The sequence below is a fragment of the Mercenaria mercenaria genome, chromosome 14, assembly GCF_021730395.1.
Source record: "Mercenaria mercenaria strain notata chromosome 14, MADL_Memer_1, whole genome shotgun sequence".
Classification (NCBI taxonomy): Eukaryota; Metazoa; Mollusca; class Bivalvia; order Venerida; family Veneridae; genus Mercenaria; species Mercenaria mercenaria.
The window spans coordinates 63,334,736-63,356,368 of NC_069374.1; the positions used below are offsets into that span (position 1 = coordinate 63,334,736).

The window sequence follows — 21,633 nt, forward strand, 5'->3', positions numbered from 1 at the left end:
GTACGATGGTGAAAACGCGATGGTACGATGGTGAAACCACGATGGCACGATGATAAAAACGCGATTGCACGATGGTAAAAACGCGATGACACGATGATGAAAACGTGCTATCGCGTTTACACCATCGTTGTATCATCATCATGCCGTCGCGCAATAGCGTTTTCGTCATCGTACCATCGTGCATCGCGGTTTAGTATTAAACTAGAATGTGTCTGTAGGACACCGGGTGTGCCCCCCACTGGTACATTTGTCACAAAAAAGGGGAAATAATTCAAATGTTTGCAGTCATAATGGGGTATAGCCTCAACAAACATTTTATGAAAAGGATTATTTATTCTAGGCCATATACTTTTTGAGCTATGAGCATCACAAACAAAAATTCCACTGTTTTGGCTATTACAAGGGCTGTAACTCTGTAATAACCTCTAAGATTCTCAAAAAGAATGCTAAGTGTGCACGGTCACATCATGATTAAGACTCAAGCAAGGTTTTATGAATTTACATCAAATACTTTTTGAGCTAGGCACATAATTAGGTGAAAATGTGCATTGTTTTACTATTTCAGGGGCCATAACTTTAAAAATAGAGGGTGGAGCCAGCCAAAATATAAGAGATATTCAAGTTTTTATCATGATAAAGACTTATGCAAGTTTTCAACCATTTGTATTAAATACTTTTTGAGCTAGGTGCATCACAAGGTGAAAATGTGCATTTTCTTACTATTTCAGGGGCCATATCTCTGAAAACAGGGGGTGGACCCAAATGAAAAATAGGAGGTGCGCAAGTTCATGTCATGATTAAGACTCATTCAAGGTTTCATGAATCTATATCAAATACTTTTTGAGCTAGACGTGTTACAAGGTGAAAATGTGCAGTTTTGACTATTTCATGGGCCATAACTCTGAAAATAGGGGACGGAGGCAGACGAAAAATAGGAGGTGCGCAAGTTCATATCTTGATTAAGACTCAAGCAAGGTTTCATTAATTTATATCAAATACTTTTCGAGCTAGGCGCGTCACAAGGTGAAAATGTGCATTTTTTGACCATTTCAGGGGCCATATCTCTGAAAATGGGGAGGGGAACCAGATGAAAAATAGGAGGTGCGCAAGTTCATACCATGGTAAAGACTCATGCAAGGTTTCATCAATTTATATTAAATACTTTTTGAGCTAGGCGCGTCACGACACGAACTTCGGACGGACGGACAATAGCAAATCTATATGCCCCACCACTCATTGGGGGGGGGGGGGGGGGCACAATAAAAAGTCTATATTGTCCAAACGGAGCAACGGGGTAGACCGATGCGCGTGACCCCTGACTACAGACTAATGCAAATGCGACTTTCTTCTTAAAAGTTTAATCTGTTTACTTTCATTTTCTTTACTTCCGTAAAAAGCTGAAGGCCGTCTGACGTCATTTTATGTGTTGTCAAAAAACATACGTATGCTTGGCGAGATTGCATATGATTGTTTACTAGGTGGAACGTTAAACCTAACAGCCTCTGTAAAAAGAAAACATATTGCAATGGTACATTGCAAAAGCACATTTTTAATTAACTAGTGGGCATTTTTTTCAACATGGAACTTCCTACGTTTTAAACAAAAAATGATAAATCACGAAAGGAAAAAAATGATATTTGTAAAATAAATGCATATCTTTTACAGAATGCATTGACTTTTGCATTGACTTTTGGCATTCTACATTTGGATGAAACAGACTGGTCTGCACTCAAGTATGATAGGGATTTCTTTTTTATTTCCTAAAGACAAACACTTCTATTAATAACACACACCAACAAGCACAAATGATGTCAAGTAAATGAATATTGAAATAAAGCATTTAATGAATTTGGTCAAAATATATTAACAGAAAAATAAGCGTAATTACGTGTTCTTATAAATGCGAACTTCTGAACATTTGATAACCTAATCAATCTGCATGTAACTGTGATTTAATTGTCTTTAAAAATTCTGTGGTCAATTATAATTCTCATAATTCCATTGATATTCCCGTAGCTGCTATTCAACTGTCCTTCTTATTTAAGGCATACTTTCCAACAACATCTGATAAGGTCAGTAAGATACAATTAAAAAGAGCCGACTGCAGAAGCGCATTAAATGATTTGTAATTATTAATTAGTAAATCAACAACACAAATAACTAATGTCCATCTGAAAAATGAAGAGAAAATCTGACAAACAAAACAAAGCAAAAATAACATGACATGTAATAGAGGATCTCCAAAATCCAAAAAACATGTAGAACCTGGTGCGTAGTCTTTCAGCAAAAATATCAAAACATAGTTTTGCAGTTCTCTTAATTTCCTGGAATTGTTGTCTGTACGGGAGCGACGATACATTTAAAATTCCAGACTCCACACTGATATCTCCCGGCGGAGTTGGCCTTTTTTAGACAAATAAAGCAGAATTTTTGACCACACGGACATTTCATCTGCTTGCACGCCTCTTTGTGCTCAATTAACAACCCACATGTTGGACAGGCACGAACTGCGGGGCAATTTGGAACTTCGACGACGGTTTTCTTGGGACAATTTTCTATAATACGTAGTCGCGGATCTTTGCCGGTGCATCCGAAGTTTCCACAATCTTTTGTATCACTAGTTAGCCAGGTCTTGAGACAAAACCAACAAAATTCATACAGCTTTCCCTTCTTCCTTGTGCAGATTGGACAGATGACTCTCTGGTCCTTTTTGCTTTTTCTTTCACAAAAAGACTCACATTTTGGACATTCCTGGATCCCGACAGCCTTTCTCAGATAATTCTCAGTTACTTTTGTTTCAAATTCCTTCTGTTCTTCGCTAGTGAGAACAGCGAGCCTCTTGACAGTAAAAAACTCCCAGACATGGTCGCAGAAAGGGTCGTCTGCAGATTTCTTGTATGGACAACGAAACTCGTACTTGCCGGCGCTTAAAAGACTCCTGCAAAATGCCGTCAGTGACTCTGGACCTGCATTAAGAAAGAGATAGGAATCAAAATTGTGTATGATCATATCAAATAATATTTGCAAGATTTAACGATCTGCATTATCAGGATGGCCAACCAACGTGTCTTTTCGGTATCGCACACGAGGAAAATCGCTCGATTCAGGTAACATTTTTGCATTTAATTTCATTTTTATTTGACAGATGATAATAAGATAACAACAAAAACGTCAGAGGCAGGAAAATGCATGCTTTCGTCGCCGCAAAGCGCCTACCAGAAATTTTCGATACTTTTCTCAAGCATTTCGCCCAGATGTTTTTTCATGGTCCAAATATGTACGTAACGTACACATTGGACTTTGAAAGACGTGTTCGAAGACAGTATTGAAGTGTGGCAGAGGTTTTATGCCGATGAAAGCACTCGTTTTTCTGTCTCTGGCGCTTTTCTTTTTATTTAAATCCATTTAAATCCATCAAGTAACAAGGAAATTACAAACAAAAATGTTAGATGAATCGAGCGATTTTCCAACGCGAGTACGATACCGAAAAGTCACCCTGATCTTCTGAAACAGATGTTCCAGTGAATTGTGCAAAGAGAGTTTTTACAGTCTTTCTGTTTTCGGTGTAAAAGAACTATTATAACAGTCATTTTCTGTTGTCAATACTCTCCAATATTTACTGCCACCCACTCCAAGTTATATGATATTTATATAATAACAAGAGGACCATGATGGTCCTGAATCGCTCACCTCTTCCCACATGATCCAGTTTTGAGTATGACGTCGTTTTTTCTATTATTTGACATAGTGACCTAGTTTTTGAGCTCATGTGACCCAGTTTTGAACTTGACCTAGATATTATCGAGATAAAAATTCTGACCAATTTTCATGAAGATCCATTGAAAAATATGGTCTCTAGAGAGGTCACAAGGTTTTTCTATTATTTGACCTTTTGACCTAGTTTTTTAAGGCACGTGACCCAGTTTCAAACTTGATCTAGATATCATCAAGGTGAACATTCTGACCAATTTTCATGAAGATCCATTCAAGGGTATGGCCTCTAGAGAGGTCACAAGGGTTTTCTATTTCAAGACCTACTGACCAAGTTTTTGATCGCAGTTGACCCAATTTCAAACCTGACCTAGATATCATCAAGATAAATATTCAGACCAACTTTCATACAGATCCCATGAAAAATATGGCCTCTAGAGAGGTCACAATGTTTTTTCATTATTTGACTTACTGACCTACTTTTTGAAGGCATGTGACCCACTTTCGAACTTGACCTAGATATCATCAAGATCAACATTCTGACCAATTTTTATGGAGATCCATTCACAAGTATGGCCTCTAGAGAGGTCACAAGGTTTTTCTATTTTTAGACCTACTGACCTAGTTTTTGACCGCACATGACCCTGTTTCGAACTTGACCTAGATATCATCAAGATGAACATTCAGACCAACTTTCATGAAGATCCATTGAAAAATATGGCCTTTAGAGAGGTCACAAGGTTTTTCTATTATTTGACCTACTGACCTAGGTTTTGATGGCACGTGACCCACTTTCGAACTTGACCTAGATATCATCAAGATGAACATTCAGACCAACTTTCATACAGATCCCATGGAAAATATGGCCTCTAGAGAGGTCACAAGGTTTTCTATTATTTGACCTACTGACCTAGTTTTTGAAGGCACGTGACCCACTTTCGAACTTGATCTAGATATCATCAAGGTGAACATTCTGACCAATTTTCATGAAGATTTCATGAAATATATGGCCTCTAGAGAGGTCACAAGGTTTTTCTACTTTTAGACCTACTGACCTAGTTTTTGACCGCACGTGACCCACTTTCGAACATGACATAGATATCATCAAGATGAACATTCAGACCAACTTTCATACAGATCCTATGAAAAATATGGCCTTTAGAAAGGTCACAAGGTTTTTCTATTATTTAACCTACTGACCTAGTTTTTAACGGCACGTAACCCAGTTTCAAATCTGACCTAGATATCATCAAGGTGAACATTCTGACCAATTTTCATGAAGATCTTGTGAAATATATGGCCTCTAGAAAGGTCACAAGGTTTTTCTTTTTTTAGACCTACTGACCTAGTTTTTGACCGCACGTGACCCATTTTCGAACTTGACCTAGATATCATCAAGGTGAGCATTCTGACTAATTTTCATTAAGATCTTGTGAAATATATGGCCTCTAGAGAGGTCACAATGTTTTTCTATTTTTAGACCTCCTGACCTAGTTTTTGATGGCACATGACCCAGTTTCGAACTTGACCTAGATATCATCAAGATAAACATTCTGACCAATTTTCATGAAGATTTTGTGAAATATATGGCCTCTAGAGAGGTCACAAGGTTTTTCTATTTTTAGACCTACTGACCTAGTTTTCGACCGCACGTAACCCAGTTTCGAACTTGACCTAGATATCATCAAGGTGAACATTCTGATTAATTTTCATGAAGATCCATTGAAAATTATGGCTTCTAGAGAGGTTACAAGGTTTTTCTATTTTTAGACCTACTGACCTAGTTTTTGATGGCACGCGACCCAGTTTCGAACTTGACCTAGAATTTACCAAGATGAACATTCTGACCCATTTTCATAAAGATCCCATGAAAAATGTGACCTCTAGAGATGTCACAAGGAAAAGTTTACGCACGCACACACGGACGCACGGACGGACGACGGACGACGGACACCGCGCGATCACAAAAGCTCACCTTGTCACTTTGTGACAGGTGAGCTAAAAAACGAAGCAACCATATACACGTATTTGAACTGAAAGTGTGTTGTGGTTTGGGGAGGCCATGGCTTTCCTTGGATATTTGTTTGTTTGTTTTGTTTGTTTTGGGTTTAACGCCGTTTTTCAACAGTATTTCAGTCATGTAACGGCGGGCAGTTAAACTAACCAATGTTCCTGGATTCTATACCAGTACAAACCTGTTTTCCGCAAGTAACTACCAACTTCCCCACATGCATTATCACAGGTGGAGGACGAATGATGTCAGACACAAAGTCCTTTATCAAATCGTCACGGAGAACATACGCCCCGCCCGGGGATCGAACTCGCGACCCCGCGATCCGTAGACCAACGCTCTCCCTACTGAGCTAAGCGGACGGGCCTGTTGGATATTTATCCTGGTTCTTTCTTGGATATTTATCCTGGTTCTTTCACAAAAGGCACAACAGAGAAACACCATTAAGTGCCACATGAAATAGGCGAGAAGACACATATCAAGGCAACTTAGTTTCAGTCCCTTTAAGTCAGGTCACGAACTAGAACGCTGTGAGCTTTTGTTAATGTTATAGTCATATGAATGTTATGAATGCTATGTTTAATAATGATAGTTGTGTATTTTTTTTTTAAATCAGGCTAGTTTATGTGCAGGGACGTAGGAACAGAGGGGCATTGGGCACGTGCCCCCCCCCCCCCCCCACCTTTGCAGAAATATTGACAAATTTTCTAAAATTTACACTGAAAATTTACAAACATTCTGGCTGTGCCCCTTCCCCTCCTCCCAATTAATTATTAAAACATAGAAACACAGGCTGTGTTCCTCAATCTAAAAATGCTTCATACGGGCCTGATGTGTGTCATAATTATTCAGGGTCCTCAGCTAATTATAATTAGACAACAGATTTTTTAGAAATTGATGACGGACGGACGACCCACGACGGACATCAAGCGGTCACAAAAGCTCACATTGAGCATTTGGCTCAGGTGAGCTAAAGTCCCTATCATTTGTTATAACAACTGTAAGAATACAATAAAATTGTTTCAGACCTAGATATACAAACTGATACCCCTATTTACCGTGAATATAAGAATTCAAAATTTTGCTATTCAGATGGTCATGTCATCTCTGGTAACTTTGATATTATTAAAGACAAGCATATTTGTAATATATTCTTTAAAGGACCTAAATACAGAATTCCATCAAATATTGATTTTGATTTGATGCTTGTCTGGTCAGACTGCAGAATCGATTGAAACATTTTGTATTAAATGGTGCCGTCGTGAGAATGCTGACCCCAAAGCATTAACGTCTTGGAAACACACTACTTTTAACATAGTCGATACTCGTATAAAATTTTATAAAACAAATGAGCACCTACTTCCACCTAAACCAAGTTTACTTTACGACATCGGAGAAAAAAAAATTCAAAAATTTCATTCTGCTTTTGTTCAAGCATCAAAGGCGGCCAACAATATTATAATCACGCCTACATTATATTAATGCTTTACGAGACGAACTAAATGGCACTATTTAAAGCTTTTACACCGATCCATCCAAAACACGCGCTCTGCACGTCGTGTCGATGTGGTGAACATTTGTGCCAAGGTTCTTCGAAATCCTTCATGGGGTCCAAGTGTTACACAGTGGACACAAAATTGCTAACGGACAGACAGACGAACGGACAGACAACATCGTCATAACATAATTCGTCCCTTCAGGCGTATAAAAATTATTCTATGTGGACCTGTGACGAAGGTTGTACAGCCCTCTCCTTTTTATTGAACAATATTTACGTCAGGTTTGGGAATGTAGTTTTCAGACAAGTAACTGGTATTTCCATGGGACAAAACTGTGCACCAATTGTCGCAGATTTGTTTTTACGTTGTTATGAAAGAGACTACTACGGACACGCAGGCAGACGTTATTACTGCATTTAGTACTAAATCACGCTATTTGGATGATATTCTTAATATTGATAATCCGTTTTTTGTTCAGTTGGTGGATATTATTTGTCCCCGGGAGCTCCAATTAAATAAAGCTAACAGGTCGGGTACTACTGCTTCCTTTTTAGGTTTACATCTGTCTATCTATGTAAATATGGGAGGACTATATGATAGGATAGGCAGTTTATTAAATCCTATTGGGAATGAACATTTTTTATTTCTGTCTTCTGACCTTTTTGGCAGGGCCTTTAAGGGTATTTCTCTTGATGCTCTGTCTTCTGCGTTTTTGTTTCTTAAGGTGTTTGTGTTTGGGTGGAGGGAGGGGGGGCGGACGCATGTGTGTGCGTGTGTGTACTGGCTGGTTGATTGGTTGTAAGCAATCCACGTGCTGGGAGTTGCGACTTTGTGGAACGTGGCATTCTGTGGACATTTTTCCTTGTTTTTTACCAAATGATGTTTGTCTTTGCAACATCACAATACACTTCTGTTTTCGCATAGAACCTACAGCAAACTTGGTTAGTATAACTACCAGCCTTAAACTGCTTAATAATTGATATTGTTTCATACATGTACTATAATCCTCGCTTTACTCCATTATTAATATCATGTTAACCGTGTAGGAATATGTTAATAATATGTCATACTGATAGCATAAAATATTATAAACATATTCCAACACGGTTAACATGATATTAATAACGGAGTAAAGCCACGGGCAGTAAACACTGGCTCCCCTTCTTTATAGAGGTAAGTTGAAACAAGAGATAACAGAGTGATGTTGGCGCCCACCATTGAGCCATTTTTTAATGTTCCAAATTTCAAGATTAGACCAAGGTCAAAATCAAGGTCAGAGTTCATTTCGGTACACAAAACTGTGCATGTGATCCATGCATGTGGTCCAAATTTGAAGTTGTAGCTTGAGAAATATGAAAATATGTCACTAGATCAATTTCAAGGTCAATGTTCTTTTCTGTACACAATCCTATGTATGTGGTCCAAATTTGAAGGCTGTAGCTACAGAAATGTGAAAGAAGCTACTAGGTAAAAATCAAGGTCAAATTTCAATTCAGAACACAAAACTATTCATGTGGTCCAAATCTGAAGCCTGTAGCTTGTGAAATGTGAAAGTAGGTCAATCTCAAGGTCAAAGTTCATTTCGGTACACAAAACTATGCATGTGGTATAAATTTGAAGCCTGTACCTTCAAAAATGTGAAAGAAGGTCACTAGGTCAATGTCAAGATCAAAGTTCATTTCGGTACACAAAACTATGCACATGGTCCAAATTTGAAGGCTGTAGCTTGAGAAATGTGAAAGTAGCTACTAGGTAAAAATCAAGGTTAAATTTCAATTCAGAACACAAATCTATGCATGTGGTCCAAATTTGAAGCCTGTAGCTTGAGAAATGTGAAAGTAGGTCACTAGGTCAATCTCAAGGTCAAAGTTCATTTCGGTACACAAAACTATGCATGTGGTCCAAATTGGTAGGGTGTAGCTTAAGAATTGTGATAATAGGTCATTAGGTCAAAATCAAAGTCAACTTTTCGGAATACAAAACTATGCTTGTGGTCCAGATTAAATGTGAAAGTAGGTCAATGTCAAGGTAAAAGTTTATTTCGGTACACAAACCTGTGCATGTGGTCCAAATTTGAAGGCTGTAGCTACAGAAATGTGAAAGTAGATCACCAGGTCAAGATCAAGGTCAACTCATGTCAAGGTTCATCTAGCCAGTCAAAACTATACGTAAGGTCAAAATTTGAATGTTGTAGGTTATGACAAGAAGATTTTTAAAGTTTTTTCCCTATATACGTCTGTATAAACCATGTGACCCCCGGGACGGGGCCTTATTTGACCCTAGGCATTCTCATTCATCAGATGTTCGTCAAAATCCCTAGACGAACCTCTGATTTATTTCTATCGTTTATTTGGTGAGCATGCGCACTCGTAATTACTACCGGGAGAAGTTTCAGCCAATCAATTTTCGCCACTATTTGGCACGCCGAATTGAAATTTCAAACAATAAGTAAGCAAGGTAGTTGCTAACGATGGATAAAGGCGATATTCCATGGTTGCGATTAATAAAGATTTATTTCTGTTATTTGATGTTAAGAAATTTACCTGAAGAAATAATAATATTCCTCCGGACGATTTGATTGGTTCGCTTCATTTTGTCGCGAAACGACGCTGACTGGCTGAAACGTTTTACCTGTAATGTAACCAAACCACAAATATCTGCGAAATGTGCCAGAGGTTCATCCGGGGAATCACGGTAGACCTCTGGTATGCGAGAATGGACCCTAGGGAAATAATTTGGACATTCTTGGTAGAGGGCCGCTAGATGATGTTACATACCTAATATCAAAGTCCTAGGCCCTGTGATTTTGGACAAGAAGATTTTCAAATTTTTTTCCTATATAAATCTATGTAAATTATAAAAATAAACAAAGGGCCATTACTCACTCAAAAATGGTTGAACCAGTCTGATTTTCAGGGGGACACAACTAGGGTACTTATACATCATTCTGACAAAGTTTGGTCAAAATCCCGCTCCCCCCCTCCACCCCAGTAGTTTCTGAGGAGATGCGATAACGAGAAATTGTTAACGGAAGGACGGACAGAAGGACGACGGACCACGGACGCAGAGTGATTTGAATAGCCCACCATCTGATGGTGGTGGGCTAAAAAAGAGCCAGTAATACTTCCGAAGCGGCGCTAATGACCGGAACTACATGAGAAATGTAAAGAAAGACAGAGGGTTAGTTTATTTTTTGCTTTCTGTAACAAATTTAAGTCCTTATTTCAAAAAATGCCAGGACAATGCTATTCGCTCTGCAGATCGACCTGCATACATAAAGGTAAAGGTAAAGGTAAGTTTTATTTACCGTCGCTTGGTGAAACAATTAACATAAGCTCTATAGAGCTTTTCTGCGACCCTATATTAAGAACAGTTAAAACCAATTATACCTCACCCCCAGCAATCTGCTGGTATCCATTTACAGCTGGGTCGACTGAGGCAAACGTGATAAAGTGCCTTGCCCAAGGACACACCGCAATGGGAGTAGCCAGGATTCGAACCAGGGGCCTTCACCTCCGTAGGAAAGCGTCTTAGCCCTCTCGACCAATGCGTCCACATAAGAAGTTTAACCAATTCTGAGTGGGACAGCAGTGCCCATGTTTTGAAATAAGGACTTAAATTTGTTAAAGAAAGTAAAACATAAACTCACCGTCTGTCGTTTTTTACATTTCTCGTGTAGTTCCAGTCATTAGTAAGTATCACCAGCTCTTTTTTCAACTCATCTCCATAAAGAGTGGGAGCCAGTGTTTACAGCCCATGAAAGCGAGGTAGCAGCCCGCCCGCTTAGCTCAATAGGGAGAGCACAAGTCTACGGATCTTGGGATCGTGAAATCGATCCTCGGGCGGGGCGTATGTTCTCTGTGACGCTTTGATATAAGACATTGTGTCTGAAATCATTCGTCCTCCGCCTCTGATTCATGTGGGGAAGTTGGCAGTTACTTGCGGAGAACAGGTTTGTACTGCTGCAGAATCCAGCAACACTGGTTAGGTTAACTGCCCGGCGTTGCATAACTGAAATACTGTTGAAAAACGGCGTTTAACCCAAAGCAAACAAAGCAAACATACTGATAGCATGTCCGCAAGGCATTTCAGCACGTTGACCTCCCTCCTCATCGTCCATTGTAAACATATCCGGCTTGTCAGTCAGTTGTACTTCGGAGTCGTACATCTTCGGTTGCTCTTCGGTTGTCTCTGAACCACCGAGGAGACGCAATACGACAAACAGGTTAGCTTGGTCTGAAATGTTGTAATCTTCCAGGGTCTGAGTTTTCCCATATTCATCCTTTGCTGTGAGCTCCTTACCTTAAATAAGTGACAAGAAAATATTCAGTTTAATTTCCGGCATCAAGTGTCCATTTACTTCCTTATTTTACACCTTTGTGACAGAAAATACGAGTCATACTTGAAACAGTTATATTTTCAAAAGGGTTTGATGAATTTTGGAATTGCAAATATAACAAACGTTTTAGACTTTTTGAATCAATACGGAGGTCATGAGATAATTTCATAGCCTGTTTGAAGAGATTCCGCTCTTTAACGTAAGGCAATAAGTAACATTCAACCAAAAAGGTCCTGCAGTTACATAACTCAGAGGTTGTGTCACAACTACTCTGGTATTGGTGCAAGTAGAGTTTCATCATGATGTGTTATAAATCAGAAAAACATACCATTTTACGTGAGAAATATAAATGGCAATGATACATACTACAGTATAGGACCCGGAGATCATCGTCCTTGATGTGCGTAATCTCAGAAACCTTTTTGCGTAGAGCAGCTATTGTTGCATCCTGAAAAGAAAACATTAACTAGTGGTATAAGTCTCATCTGCCACATTACATTGATAGTACGAGTTTTCCCGCATTAAACATGAACCTACAGTTTCCGACATGATCCAGATGGCGAAACGGTTATACACTCATTGTTGTAATATTTTCAAGTCCTTTGTTATCGTTGAAAACATTCACTTTTACTGTAATAGAATTCCACTGAAGCCGGTGCTGGATTGGGGCGTGAGGGAGTTTCGGCTTTCATTCCCTCTCACGAACAGACTCAATCACACTGACTTTGTAGCGTCCTATGCTTCCAAAGAATTTTCTGTTGATGTGATCATTTGCAGTGAAGCATGTCAAAAACTAGTACTTAATTGTTTGAGTTCTACCTTTCATCTGTTTCAACATATTAATCTTAACTAATAGGTCTTCTACTGCAAACAGTCAAATTACTTCATTTATGAAGTAGTAAATCAAAGGACTGAAGTACTGACTGGGCGATTATCTTGTCAGTATGAGGGAAATTTTGGGTTCGAACCCCGCTACCAACCGGACTGTTAATAATTGTGGTCCAGTCCTGTTCCTTCCCTAATACGATGGTTAGGAAAATTGATCACCGCAAGGAAAATTGACCGCCTTAATATAACCTGAAATACTGTTGAAAACGGGTGTTTAAACAAAAATCGCTTACATCTACACCCCCCCCAACCACTCCCCAAGCAAATTGGAGACAAAGCACTTTTTACAATATTACTTTCAGCATTCGTCTCAGAATGTTTCTAAAACGACAACTTGTTTAGTATAAGAATTGTCCAAAAACAAAACTGCCGTTTAAACAATATTATAGTTTCTATTGTAAATGTAAACATTATTTCTGTAACAAAATATAACATGTACGCTGTCTCGGTATACAAATCGTAGAATGTGGTCATTTGTTTCTTCTCACGTTACTGCGGCAATTCAACGCAGCGCTTACCTCCCCTAGAACCTGGCAACTGATCTGGTAGACTGGCATCAGTGGTTAGAGTCGTTAAATGTAAAGCACTTGGCCATAAAATCAGTCCTCTTTGATAGCACTTTCTAAAAAAAATTACAATATCTCTAACTCTCTGACTCTAACGTTGACTCTCTGACTCTAACGTTGAGATGAGCCTAGAGAGAAAATGTTTTTATTGGAAAATATTAGTTTTAGTATGAAGAAAGAATAAACTTTATTACAGATAATTTGATCTCAACAGACGTTGTAAGTCAACTGATCTGGAAGATTGATTTTTAAAATTTATGCTTCCCCTTTACATTCTACACATTTTGTACTCATTATTTATTGTATTATATAAAAATCATACCTATTGAAGGTCATACTTTTATTAAAAATGTAATTATAATGCACAGTATAATTCATATCGACGTTTGTTATGAATGAAACTGTGCTCGGAACCAGTCTGCAATTTCGTAATGTTTGTTTAATAAGCTATTTAAGGACCGAGATAATAGCCTTTAATTTGACCGGGTGGCCTAGTTTTTGACCCCACATGACCCAGATTCGAACCTGACCTAGAGGTCATCAAGACAAACATTCTCACTAATTCTCATGAGTTTCAAACATTAAATGTGGTCTCTAGAGTGTTAACAAGAGTTTCCTTTTAATCTGGCCTAGTGACCTAATTTTTGACCCCACATAACCAAGATTCAAACAAAGCGCGGGAAACCAACATCCGTAAACAGGAAAGACGTCACGACGTATCAAAGACAAATGGTCAAGCTTAGTTCCGGTTTTTGTTTTATCAGTTGCAGCGTAATGTTTTTATTTTTTGATAAAATAACGTTTGTTTTTTTTTTTCAGTCGAGAAATATATCGGGAACAAAGAGGAACTGTCAAGGTATTGGATTTTTATTCTGTTTTATGAAATAAAATATAAATTACTACATAATTCTTCTATATATATGTAGTTCGTAATACGTCATTTAAAGCACGATAATCATCTTACACCGCGGGGTCTAAGATGGATTTTTCCAGCACCGGTAAAAATACCGGAAATCCCCGTCTGGTATGCTGATAACAATATTCTTATATTGTTTGTGCTTGCAAAAATAGGAAACACATATTTGCAGGTACACTTGCTTAATTAATGTTCAGATAGGCCTATTCTTAAATTTTACAGAAATAACTGTTTTCTATTTTTTGTTTGAGTATTTGTTGTCATTAGTTGTAAAGCACATTTTAGACTGATTCAGAATACCCGAGCAGACTGTATATAATATTCATTTTTCTATAGTATGGAGGATTTATAAGTATCTAAAATCCACACAATCTGTCAAATTAGTTACGTCCAATATCCTTTCCGCACCCTTAACGTACTAAAACGTATTAGCGTCTGATGGCCCTTTCACGCTTCCGTAGAAACAACATTTATTACATGAAACTTATTTTGAAATTATTTCTGAAATGTCTAGGTCTGCAGCTCTCAAATACGGTTATATCTTACATCTGAGGCATATACTGACACTCTCAGACAACATCAAAAATGACATTTTGAGCGATTTGATGAAGTTCCAAAATTATCAATGTACGCTTGGTCCGTTACGGACCCCTGTGGGATTTGTGTTTATCCAGAGCTCAAATATTTTTCATAGATTAAAAGCTGACATGGTGTACTAAAGCCCAGATTTTTCAATTCGTAATAAAGTGCTGAAAATTGGCTCCCCAATAGCAAAAAAAAAAAAGTCCACGCGCATACATTTAGACGGGGTGACCTCTGCGCGTGACCCCTGACTATCTACGAATCAAAATGCGGCTTTCATTTTCAAGTTTAGCATTTCTACTTTCATTTTATTTACTTCCGGAAATAGCTGAAGGTCGAGTGACGTCATTTTCTGTGTTGTCAAAAACATACATATGCCTGGCGAGATTGCATAAATAAGTGCTGGCCGTCCTAAGGATATTAGTATTTTATACGTATCACTTTAAAGCATGTCATGTGGTTCGATTAGTGTTTACATTTAAACCGGAGTAACAATTATTAACCCTGGGCCAATACATTTCACCGCCAACATTAAATCGCCCATTTTGGATGCACGCACATATTGAGTCTACAATATACTGACTAAAAAGTAGGGTTAGGTTTAACATACGTACGCCGGATAGACTCGGGCAATGCCGGGACGCCAAACGAATGCCACCAGCGAAACGGGGTACGCCGCAAATATGAAACGAATTGGCCAAGTGGAAGCTGTGTTACTTTGTATTGATTTTTTGTAGATTAATTGAATGTCACTGAGCATAGTAAGTGAACAAACAATTAAGCCTGACCCAAAACTTCCCACACACTTCCTTTCCACCCCTCTTTATTCTGTGGAAATCATACAATATAACAAGAGTGATATGATGGCTTTATTCACTCGCCTGAGTACCATTGCACTCCGTGATTAGGTGTAGGTCACTAAGACCATAACACATCATGCTCAAACATATTTAAGCATAAACACTCTTTGATCTTGATCAAAAGTCGCAAAGTTTGTGTTCTATTACCCCAAATCAAATACATATATTACAAATGATCTGAAAACCAAGAACAGTATTACTTTTAACCATTAAGTTAGGGGTCGAGTGCGGTATGGTGAAATTTTTGTGTAAAGTTTTTTTTAAATATCTGTCCATGCATTAAATATACTAGACAGACAAGAAAATAGTCCCAAAGATCCAGTCAAAAATATGATTTATAGAGGGTTAATAATAATGTTCTATTATTTGATCTAGTGACCTTAGTTTAATAACCCAGTTTCAAACGCACCATAAATTTCAAAAAGACAAATGTTCTGACTAGATTTTATGTTAATCGGATAAAAAATGTGTCATGCAGCGTGTTAATATTTTTTCTATGTATTGATTTAGTAATCTAGTTTGAATTCCAGATGAATCAGTTTCCAATTACCATTTCACCTGTAGTGACCTGGTTTTATTACCCAGATCATCGGGTGATTAAAGAACGACCAATATTTCAACCAGGTTTCAGGTCGATTAGATAAGGATGTGGCCTCTAAAATGTAAACAAGGTCTTCTATTATTTCATTTACTGGCATAAAGGCAACATATTTTGATCAGATTTCTATTTCTTTAGATCATCTAAATATCTGGCCTCCGGTCTTTATCATTCAACTTAGTAGCCTAGAATTTTCCAACGAAAAAAAAAAAGGATTCGGCGCAGTATTGAACCTCAGTCGACTGGACGTCAATCTTTTTATAGCATATTAAACTACAAAATGTAAATATAAACTATAGGTTTTTCCATTCTATATTTAGGTTATTCAACCGATATTTCCAGATTACTAATATGTAACTGCGTGTTAAGTAACATATGATATTATTCTATTTTAGTTTTATCAGTGTAATCAATAGTACAGTAAATAAATAGTATAGAAAAACATTTTTGCGCTTTATGAAAAATCATAAGATGGACTTTGAGCCAGACTGCCTTTTACAAGTCTTTTAGGCGGGTTATTACACAAAAGCAAAACACGTGGGTTTATAATAAGTCAAGCACACCGCCTTTAGCCCCGCATTCGTTTTTTTTTTTTTCTTTATTTCTATTATTTTTTTTAATTTTTGCAGTAACTAATTTTCATAACCTAAGGTTACAGTTTAAAACGCGTACTTTTATTGGGTACGCTTTTCTCTATAGGTTAGGAACCGTGGCGCCTTTTTAGCGTCACTTAGAACTCTGTATACCGTTATTTTGAAAAAGAACTAATTGGAAAATGAAAACTATTTCTGCAGTTCGAAAAGAAATATTTAAATGGAGTGACTTTAACTGTTTCTTTTAAAGTGTAACGGCCCCTTTTAGAAACCGGACTTCTAAGCAGAAATATGAAAAGAATAATAATTCTTAGCGTATTTGCAGAAGCTTTGTTGAATTTCAGTCTTATCCAATGAATCTTAAACAAACATTTTAATTGCCCGCCTTTCAAAAACAAACTATTCCATATCAACAAAGATATAATAAGATGACAACATCTCAAACATGGTCTGATAGTTATGCACGTTTGATAAACCGGAAGTAATGGCGTAACGTCATTTATCCACAGAAATCAGAATAAAACCTGGACTCGGTATCCAGAAATGGAAATCATTTCGTGAATTACTGGCAACCCGTGAGTAAATTTATTAAAACGGCAACGTTGCTATCTTTGTTAAGATAAAATATGACATCAAAAAAACTGACACGTTAAGTAATTCCAAATTATGTCTTCACATCAGCTAGAAATATACGGGTGTCAGTTATCATGGTCAAATATCTTTTTAAAAAAGCACAAGGACATATGATTTGCACGTGTTTATTAACAACTTTTAGAAGTTTTATCAAAATCTGCATTGGAGAAAAAATCTATTCGCGAAAATGTTATCAAAATTGTGATTTTCCCATAGACGCCCATTATGTTAACTTGTGTAAGGTCCAAAATTTTCAAATCAGTCTAGCAAAAACAAACGAGCGCGCAACCTTGCCTTTTATTTTATTTGTCAAATTTTATAAGTAGATTCTATATTATGATGTTTTGAAAAATCAGGGTGTAATAAAATTCTAAATTGTAGAAAAATCTTATACGAACAAAGAACTATATGTGGGATATTTAAATAATTTTAAAGTAGAAATAAAGTATGTCATATTTCTTACTTTGTGCCAATCAGACTTAAACACTGAAATACTGTTGAAAAATGGCGTTGAACCCAAAACGAACAAACAAACAAAAATAACAAAATCATGACGGGTTTGTTTCGTGTTGAGAAAGGGATTACTCTCCTTTAATAGTGTGTGTAATTTGATTTAACTTTGAGCAAAATTTAAGGATGATCTTGTTTTAATTACTATTCCTTTTAATCTTTTACCAATGTATTTACATGTATATATATGTATGTATGTGTTCTTTGATGTCTTTGTAAAGCACTTTTGAACGTACATATTTTGTATGAAAAGAGTGCTTTATAAATGTGGTATAATAATAATAATAATAAACGTACTAAGCTTAGTCCACTTTCAAACTTTCAGAACATCTACACTACTAAGTAGTGGATTTGTATAACCTGTCGGTTCGCATAAACATACAAGTAGACAAAATCTAAGTGTGGTTTCTTCGTATCACTGCAATGATTATTCTAAGAAAATAGACGCACGAAGATCTCGAAATTTGAATGATATTATTATCGTGGTGTTGTAGTATTGCATTCTAACTCGCACTTAGTACAGGTTATAGATCATTTGAGCCGTGCCATGGGAAAACCAACATAGTGGCTTTGCGACCAGCATGGATCAAGACCAGCCTGCGCATCCGCGCAGTCTGGTCAGGCTCCATGCTGTTCGCTTTTAAAGCCTATTGGAATTGGAGAAACTGTTAGCGAACAGCATGGAGCCTGACCAGACTGCGCGGATGCGCAGGCTGGTCTGGATCCATGCTGGTCACAAACCCACTATGTTGGTTTTCTCATGGCACGGCTCATTTATTGACATTCTAAAGCAAGTAACCCTTTTTTGTAATTACCTTAATCAGTAAAAAGAATTTTTTTTAATTTGCACAATTGTCATAGTGATTTTGTACAATATCTTATTCAAAAATCTGATTCTGTTTCATTTTGCAAAGGTGACTTTGAGAAAAAAGTTTAAGCCTGTCAAGAGAAAATTTGAATTTGAATTTCCCTGGGAGGTGTGGCCACAAACTTTCATGCGGGTTGAATTATAAATACATAGCAGACGACTCACTTATCGAGTTCTACAAACTACTCGATGTTACATTAAATGAAAATATAAGGTTTAACTCATAATAATCTAATAGTTATATTTAAGCAACTATAACTTTCAAGAACTTAATTACAAATAAAACAAGACAAAGTAATAACCACTGTCGGCTGCTTTTGCTCAACATTTATAGTCTGGTTTATTTTTAGACCAGTATAGAGGTAAAAACAAAAACTCCCGCTGGTATACCTATGAACAATAGGAAAATTTGGATATATATAAATAGCAACAACTTTAGTGCACTTCCTGGTCAATGCTGTATTACGCAAAAAAGCTTGCATTAAAAAGAAGGAAAAACACAATTTGTTAAGTATATACTTGGTCCGTTCATTATATAGACACATTATTTCTTGCATGCAGTCCCTGTTTTAGATGTTCCTCTGCCTCCCTGAATGTGGGAGATCCATAGTAGGCGGAACAATGAATACTCACTAATATGATTAAGTGGACCAATTTTATCAGTTATGAAAACATATGATTTTTTTTTGAAAATCCTTCGCTTGTCATTGGATAAACAAGAGCACCGCAATGTGGAGCAATATACGTCCGAAATTATGACTTTTGACCCCTAAGTGTGACCTTAACCTTGAAGCGAGCCATCCGAACTATGCGCTCTGCACGTCGTCTCGATGTGGTGAACATTTAAATATGCCAAGTGTCTTTAAAATCCTTCAAGCTGTTCAAGAGTTACACAACAGACACGAAACAAAGTCATATGGCCTTTGACCCCTAAGTATGACATTGACCTTGAAGCGAGCCATCCAAAACATGCGCTCTGCACGTCGTCTCGATGTGGTGAACTCTTGTGTCAAGTTTCTTCGAAATCTGAACAAGGGGTTCAAGTGTTACAGAGCGGACACGAAATTGCTAACGGACGGACACCGGCGTCATAAGATAATACGTCCCTTCGGGCGTATAAAAAGATGTTTGAACTATAATCCTTGATAATGTGTTAATGGAAATAATATATTTCACAGTGATTTTCTCTTGCATAAAATTGATATATCACTCGGGCTACTCCAAACAATGATTTTATTCAACGACAAATCACTGATTGGGATTTATAATTTCTTAAATAAATAATCAAGCATAACTGCATAACCCATAATGCCGCTTCCACACACCCCCCCCCCCCCCCCCCCCAACCCCCACCCACATACCTTACCCAAGTGATTTTCTCTTTAGCAGATTTTTTCAGAAACACTGCAAGTTGCATTTACTAGTTACATCATGTACTCAGCTACCGTGTTACTTATTTCATTACTGTTGCACCTTTAACATTAGCTAGCCAGACTTTTGTACGTCATCCCATATTTCAAGCTATAAAAATAATGACATTTGTAAGACTGAACTTACCTCGTCGATGCGTATTATAGTGGTCTGCCCTTCAATCCCTTTCAAAAATAGCTGCAAAGTCTTTCCTGGCATGTTCGAATATGCGTTTTAATCCTGAAGAAAAATACGAAAAGGATCTGAGAACTATGCCTAATCATACGGTGCACATATTTTATTTACATTTATTTGTTTACCTACAAGCAGAAGAAAATAAAGTAGATGCGTACCTGTCCGAGGTCGGATGTAGATGTGGACTTTTAGTTGGTTGATTTATTTCGTTTATATATATATAGAGGCTATATATAGTTTATATGAAACCGAAAATAGTGTTTCCCATATAGACGTTTTCCGAAAAATTGTATCTTTGGTATCCCAAATAACTACGTCACGCTGTGTATATTTAGAATATACTACTGCAGACGAAAAAAAAAAGATGTACATGAGCGCATGCTTTATAAATAAGTTAATATTATTGTTTATTGAAGAAAGATAGTGATAGTGGATTTAAACAGAAACCTGAATTTTCATTATGCACTAAAATCGCACTTTTCAAAATAAACGAAGAAAGAAGTTTAAATTATAGTTTTCTTAAACCAAAACAATAGCAGACAGTATATAAAAGTTTTCTTAAACCAAAAACAATAGCAGGGATTCTTGCGAAAGAAGCACTGATGATATGGCAAATCACTGATATATAAAATGGTGCAAAAATTAAAAAAAAACTCACGAATATTCGTTACTTCTCCTATTAATGCCATTATTTACGAACAGTTAGACATAAAAGACATTTTAAAAACGTTAGTGTTTGAAATTATTTTTTGTCCAATGGCATTGCAGTACTGTTCAAATATTAAATTTAACACGTCAAAATTATCAATTTTGCACTTTTTGGAATGATCCTGTTGCAGGAACAACGTCCATTTTGTTTTCTTTCCTTTTTTTTTTCATTTCTCAGTTTAATAGTCTCTACTGAACTACAGGACATGAATGGAACGTCGGCCTAGCCATCTCATGTTTTCACAAAACAGCAAAAATGTGCCCGAGTGTCAGTCAACAAGCATGGAACTCTTCGATTCACCGAAGATGACTCATCGATTCATACAAAGTTAGCAGCAGTTAGTTTTACGACTGGCATCAGAATTTTACATTATCAGCTGTTTAAATTTTCTAAAGAATTAACAATATTTACCTCTCGATGTAATTTACAAACATCCAAAATCACGATGTTCTAATTATTACAAATATTGATTCGAAGTGTACTCTGCTACCTTATCAAAGGGCAAATTCTGTGACTGACTCTTGTCTGAAAGACAGCGGAAGTAACACAGTCTAACACTCTTGTTATCTATTTAGTACTACGTAATAGGGAATACCAAAAGTTTGAAAATTTCACGGGGAAATTTTCGACAAAAAGTAAAGCCGTAGTAGATAAAGTTTCCTTTTAAAAATGAAAGGTTTGGCTGGTTTTGGCATAGTCTACATAACTTGACAAGTGGGGGTAGGGGTCATTACATAATATTCTA

General features: G+C 37.1%; 1 protein-coding gene across 2 annotated transcripts; it reads right to left on the reverse strand.

Annotated features, from left to right (window-relative positions):
• Nucleotides 1-1,736: 1,736 nt before the first annotated feature.
• LOC123527935 (uncharacterized) lies at nucleotides 1,737-21,364 on the reverse strand. 2 transcript variants are annotated; one of them, XM_053523702.1, is made up of 5 exons: nucleotides 21,300-21,364; nucleotides 20,132-20,224; nucleotides 11,927-12,008; nucleotides 11,287-11,523; nucleotides 1,737-2,966 (listed from the first exon to the last, which is right to left on the reverse strand). In XM_053523702.1, exons 2-5 carry the CDS (start codon nucleotides 20,201-20,203, stop codon nucleotides 2,317-2,319), a joined length of 1,041 nt encoding a protein of 346 aa, XP_053379677.1. In that variant the 5' UTR covers nucleotides 20,204-20,224; nucleotides 21,300-21,364; the 3' UTR covers nucleotides 1,737-2,316. The 2 variants fall into 2 exon arrangements, with proteins under 2 accessions (XP_053379677.1, XP_045163613.2); XM_045307678.2 differs by lacking the exon at nucleotides 21,300-21,364 and adding an exon at nucleotides 20,338-20,398.
• Between the last annotated feature and the right edge of the window lie 269 nt (nucleotides 21,365-21,633).